Source organism: Microtus ochrogaster, unplaced genomic scaffold (assembly GCF_000317375.1).
Source record: "Microtus ochrogaster isolate Prairie Vole_2 unplaced genomic scaffold, MicOch1.0 UNK73, whole genome shotgun sequence".
Lineage (NCBI taxonomy): Eukaryota > Metazoa > Chordata > Mammalia > Rodentia > Cricetidae > Microtus > Microtus ochrogaster.
The window spans coordinates 1,044,674-1,051,160 of record NW_004949171.1 but is presented as its reverse complement, the minus strand read 5'-3'; the positions used below and the strand labels follow the sequence as shown (position 1 = coordinate 1,051,160).

The window sequence follows — 6,487 nt, the reverse complement described above, 5'->3', positions numbered from 1 at the left end:
GGGGAGAGTGGGAGGAGTGGGAGGCTGGGAGGAGGCGGAAAATTTTTTTTTCTTTCTTAATAAAAAAAATATTAATAAAAAAAAAGATTTATTTGTTTTTATTTTATGTGTATTAAGTGTTTTGGTTGCCTGTATATAAATATACTGTTCCTGTGCTTGGCACCCAAGGCAGTCAGAAGAGGGAGCTGGATTCCTTGGAACTGGAGCTGCAGAAGGTCATAAGCTGCCATATGGGTGTTCCTTTCAAAAACAGCCAGTGCTCTTAACCACTGAGCCATCTCTCCAGCCTCCATATTTTAAAACATATTTACCACACATTGTTTTACAATGGTGGTACTCACAGAAAACTGTGTTGGGCATTTAGGTCTTTGATGTACCTAATTCAGACTCTTAGTGTACTCTCTATGGTGGGCAACTATCACCACAGCCCAAAGGTATTCCTAGTATCTAAAGTGGAAATGTGACAGTTGTAAATGATCATTGTTATTACCCCTCTGTTTGCCTCAGAAAACATTAATTTTAGGGCTGAAGAGATGACTCAGTGAGTAAGAGCACTGGCTGCTCTTCCTGAGGACCCAGGTTAACTTCCCAGCACCCACATGGCAGTTCACACCTGTCTATAATCTGGTTCCAGGGCTTCTCACACAGACATGTGCACACCAATGAACATAAAATAAAAATAATTTTTAAAAATATGCTAATTTGATTTCTGTTTCACTTACTTATTTATTCATAATATTTATTATAAAATGCCATTATGCAGTATTTAATTTTGTGTCTAGCACGTTATTGCAAGTATCAGTCTTTCATTTCTTTATGACGGAGTAACCTCTGGTAGGTACTGATAGTCCTCAATTTTATTTATCCCTCAGCACTGGATGAGCATATAGATTGTTTCAACTTTCAGACTCATAAAGAAAACTGAAATTATCTTTTTTTCACGGGTGTAGTGTATTTCATGCAGAAAATCCTTGTATCTGGTGGCTGTAAAAACTGATAATATTCAGTTCCTTTCCCCCACTGCTCTCACATCCACCCCTTCCACCTTCATCTCCCAATTCACCTAACTTTGAGATTAAACAAGCCAACAAACAGCATCAAGTCCACTTCACGCTGCCCAACTACTCTTGGGAATGTGGCTTGTCCTGCGTTGTGGTGGCCTACCAGTTCAAAGAAAGCTGACTCTCTTCTGCAAGTCATCAGATTTCAGTAGTTGCTCATGGTGGATTGTGTGCCTATCTCCGCATCCATGCTGACACTCATCTGGTTTGAGTTGGCATAGGTCTTACATGTGCTATGACAGTGTCCGTGAGTTTATATGTGTATCTGTCCTGCACTGTCTTTCTTGCAATCTTTGCACACCACCACTCACGAAAACCCCTGAGACGTGGGTGAGTATAGGGGTGAGATAATGTACTTTCTTTTCCATTTAGGGCTCAGCACTCCACAGTTACTCCTTCCCTGTTTAGTGACCAGTTAAACAATTAACACAGTACCTGAATTAATTTCTCTTTACTGAAAGCAACTTTTTTGATGAGGGTTGAAAGGTGTGGTGATCTATGGATGTAGCAATTAGACTAGATAGCTGTCCAGCCAGTCATGAAGAGCCTCCTCTTTCCAGCTTCTCAGTGCTGAGATTACAAGCTCATGCCATCACTTTTAGCTATTTTACTTTAGTTCTGAATCTCAGGATTCTTATGATTACATGACAAGCACTTTATCAAATAAGCTATAACCCAACCACAATTTTTAAAAATAATTTTTATTCTTTTAAGAATTTCATATAGTAGTGCTTTATTTATATAATTTCCATTCATCTCTACCTCCTCTCCAACTCCTCCCTTTTCCCCCATCATATCTCAAATCCATGAATTCTTTAATTATTGTTACATATAAACATATTGTTACATATAAAACATCTACCAGACTCACTTAGTGTTGCTGATTAGTGTTGCTGGCATGTTTCATGGCTAACCTGTTGGTATTAAATAACCTATTAGGGGGATTGTTCCTGGGGAAAAAGTTATTCTAGCCGGGCGATGGTGGCGCACGCCTTTAATCCCAGCACTCGGAAGGCAGAGGCAGGCGGATCTCTGTGAGTTCGAGACCAGCCTGGTCTACAGAGCTAGTTCCAGGACAGGCTCCAAAGCCACAAAGAAACCCTGTCTCGAAAAACAAAAACAAAAAAAAAAGTTATTCTATCTCAGAAACCATTGGCTGCTAGTAATTCTTCATTTGGGATATGGCCTTGTGAAACTTCCCCCATTCACACAGGAATGCCCACTGGTGTTTACATTAGGAAGATGTTGTTTTAGGCAACCATGCTGTTAGGGTTTCACGGATGCACCTTCCCTGGTAAGTCTAGAAAGTAATATCTAGCAGCAAGTGCCCCGATCCTCCAGGTCTTATAATCTTCCCATCCCAGCTTCCATTGTTTTCCCTGAGCCTTAGGTGTATATGCTACAATCTGGCTACATCTGTTGGGACTGGACACCGTATAGGCACGTGTGCAGTGTGTTGACTAGTTGTGGACCTTGGTAATAGTCTACAGCAACTATTGTAAAGATGGTGTCATCTCCCAGGTCATTAAATGTGATACAGTACAGAAGGACTTATGGAATGAATGACTGAAACTTGATAATTGTACCTGAACAGAGAAAGATATGAATAAAAATTGTGTTTGCTCTGTATTCCTTGTAAAATCAGCTCAGCTAATGAAACATTAAATATAAAAATACTATTTCTCTGTACTATTTTAATTAATTTAATAGAATCTTTAAATATCGGAGAAACATTTAATTTTATTGTATTCACAATCTGATAAAACTTAAATATACAATTTGATAGTTTCTCATATGATGTTTCTAGAAGAAAAATATATAAATTTTTTATATGTGATTCACAGAATTAGCTCTCTTTCTAGACTGCAAGCTTTTTATGGTCCTCTTGAAGGAAATGGAATGGTCAGTTTTTCTTTTTGAAGTAATTTTGCCAGTGGCTTGGATATGTGAAACCTAGTGAGCCTAATAAGATCCTATGGAGATGCCTAGCTATTTAAAGTGACTTTATGGGAAATATCCCTATCTTTTTCAGGAAGAAAGAAGCACTTGAAGATACAAGTATTTCATATCTTTATACATACATACATGCATATTCTAGAAGAAGCGGAAGCTTGCAAATAACGTAGAAATTAAAGTTGATATTTGCAAACAAGACTTAAAGTCCTCGTGCTCTATTCATTTTTCACTGGGCTTCGTCAAATGAAATCTGGTCTATCCATTAGATTAGTTTTTCAAAAGAGTGAGAAGCTGCTGGGGGGTGGGTGCACATAGAAGGCAGAGAGAGCGGGATCTCTGTGAGTTCGAGGCCAGCCTGACCTACTTGCGCTAATTCCAGGACAGCCAGGGCTGATACACAGAGAAACTCTGCCTCAAAAAACCAGGAAGAAAAGAAGGGAGGGAGGGAGGGAGGGAGGGAAGGAAGGAAGGAAGGAAGGAAGGAAGGAAGAAAGGAAGAACATCTACTAGGTTTGGGGGGTTTTTTTGTTGTTTTTGTTTTTTTTATCAGCTCCTGCCTTAACAGGCGATTCTGTGTAATTCTTCTCTGTCCCCCTGGCAAAGCGTGTTTATATGCTGTGGCTTTTGGAATCCTTAGACCCTGAAAAAATCCTAATGACACAGTCTCGTATCTGCTTAGTTTTCACTCCATAGACAACAGGGTTCATAGTGGGAGGCAAAAGCAGGTAAATATTAGCCACAATGATGTGGCAAGATGGAGGGATGGTGTGGCCCCCAAAGCGGTGAGAAAAGAAAGAAAAAAAGGCTGGGCTGTAGGAAAAAACAATGGCGCAGATGTGGGCAGTGCAGGTGCTGAAGGCCTTCTGCCGAGCGTCTGCTGAGGACAGGCTGACCACTGCCCTCAGTATCATCGTGTAGGAGACAGTGATACACAGGATGTCAAAGCCCCCAATCAAGAGAGCAACCATCAGTCCATAAATGGCATTCACCTTGACATTGCCACAGGACAACTTGGCTACAGACATGTGGTCACAGTAGGTATGATTTATTATATTGCCTCTGCAGTAGGGCAAGCGCTTAGTGAGAAACATGAATGGGATAATTAGCAGCACCCCCCTTAGGAAGGTGGCAAACCCAACCTTGGCAATGATAGGATTGGTGAGGATGGTGGAGTAACGCAGTGGGTAGCAGATGGCTACATAGCGGTCCAGAGCCATCAGCATGAGCACCCCAGACTCCATCCCTGTGAAGGTATGGATGAAGAACATCTGGACAAGACAGTCATCAAATCCGATTTCCTTAAGATGAAACCAGAAGATGCAGAGGGCTTTAGGGATCGTACTAGAGCACATGACAAGGTCCGTTAGAGAAAGCATTGCTAAAAAGTAGTACATGGGTCTGTGCAAGGAGTCCTCAAAGAAGATGAGGTAGAGGAGTCCACAGTTCCCCACCATAGCCACTGCATACATGGAACAGAACGGGAAGGAAATCCAGACGTGCATGTCTTCCAGGCCTGGGATTCCATTCAGAACGAAGGAAGCTGGCCTCAGATCTGTGTTATTCTGCACTGACATGACCAGGCTAGCACCACCATGAAACTGATTACAATTGTGTAGGTTTTCTAAAGAAGGGACAAAAGATGACATCAGTCGCAATTACTGTCAGTATAAACCATACAATGTATTTTAATGTTCAAGTAATTTTAAAGGAACAGTTTTGTTTGTATTGTTCTTTATTGTTAATTCAGTGACTCATTCAAGAGATTGTTACTGATCAGATCCTGACTCTAAATTTTTGAAAGATAAATTTCCATCCTGATAGATTAACAATCCACTGTATTCTTTTACTACTTCTTAAAAGAGACTTTTAAAAAAAGGATACCTTACTCAACTGTTAATGACAATCCACATCTTCCTATAGGTATGATCTTAAAGAACAGTTTGGTCCCGGCATGTTGGCTGCATGCCTATAATCCCTGCACTGGGGAGACTGAGGCAGAAGAGCTCCAGTCCCACCTGGGACACACTGCAAGACTCTGAAATAAATAAATTTAAAAAAAAAATAGATGAAAGAAGGATTTCATCATCTCAGTGATTAAACACTTAGGACCTGGACTTTTAAACTTCTTGTTCTTAATCAGTAATTGAGGTTGCTCCTTAGTTATTGAAGTGCTATTCAAAGGATTCTGAAAATAATTTAGTGATTTAGTCCTCAGCAGACCATAGGATCTTACAAGTCAGTTGAATTTTTAGTTGAGTTTCCTCATTCTTTATGATTTCTCATTATTGTCTTTTAACATCCTGAGCTATGTTAACTTTTTTCCAAATTAAATGTTTGGCACAGTTCAAGAGCAGCAAATGGTGCCTAAAATGATGAGTCCTTTGGTTTACTCTTTCTACCAATCCCTTTTTACCATTTTTGTCCTCTGAGATTTTCCATTGCCTTTGTTAAATATGCATATTTCCTAACATGTTTCTGTATGCATACATTATGTCTTACTAAAGGCTATCATGTCTTTGCACCTGTTATAGTATTATATTTCTCATTTAATATGTATTTTTCAATAGTGTGCTGTCACCTTTGATATTTACTTTCTCATCTATAGTCTCTGCAGTTTGGGTTTATGGTTTTTGATGGGGGAGTTATGTTTTTATAATCATAAAAATAGAAGTCATTTTAGTTGAGTACTTGTGGGTGGGGAGCCATAAATAAAAAATAAAAGTTATATTTCAGTAAAGCCTTCTATCCTGCTCACACGAGCCAGCATGCAGATCCCTGTAAAACTCATGTGCGTTCCCTTCTGGTTCACTAACCAGGAAACTGAATCTACCTTCTCCATCTTTGTTATCCAGTTCCAGGAGAGCAGCTGCCTGGAGCACTTGCCATGCTGAGACCCAGGCAGGCTGCACCAATAAGGACCTAAAGGCATGTTAGCTACCTCCTGTTCCTGTGGCAGCACAGCCTGTGCTCTGAATTCCATTCTTCCCACCATCCCAAACCCTGAGCTCCCGTCTGTGCCCCACCCGCTCCTTGTCTGCCTGGGATCCGAGCTGCCTCAGGTGGCCCGCAGCTGCGGTGGCGTTCTGAGGTTGACAACCGTGTGCTTGCCCCGTCTCTGCAGCCAGTCCCCAACACCCAAACCCAGGTGGTCCTGCGCCCCAGTTCCCATAACCTCTCAGTGGCGTAGGATTATGCCCCCCACTCTGTACCCCAATGCCCGGAGTTTCCCAATGCCTGAGGTCTTCTCACCTAACCCGAGAACGCGCTGGAGCTGTTTGAGGCTGGAGCAGACCAGGCAAACTCACAGATGCAGGGGCTCTGCAGGACCTGCAGCAAAAGCGCAGGCACACAGGTGACGTGTCCCTCCAAGGGAGGGCTCAGACCCGTCCAGGGCAACTTTACCACCGCGAGCGCTGCTGGTGGTGTATATGAAGCCCGCTCTCCCCCCCGTACACACACACACACACACA

General features: G+C 41.7%; 1 protein-coding gene across 1 annotated transcript; it reads right to left on the bottom strand.

Moving 5' to 3' along the window:
• Positions 1-3,625: 3,625 nt before the first annotated feature.
• LOC102002734 (olfactory receptor 52N4) lies at positions 3,626-4,591 on the bottom strand. The gene has a single exon (XM_005370184.1). It carries the CDS (start codon positions 4,589-4,591, stop codon positions 3,626-3,628), a length of 966 nt encoding a protein of 321 aa, XP_005370241.1.
• Positions 4,592-6,487: the final 1,896 nt, after the last annotated feature.

Coding starts and splice junctions, on each gene's coding strand:
- LOC102002734 (XM_005370184.1), bottom strand. CDS start 4,591: ATGTCAGTGCAGAATAACACAGATCTGAGGCCAGCTTCCTTCGTTCTG.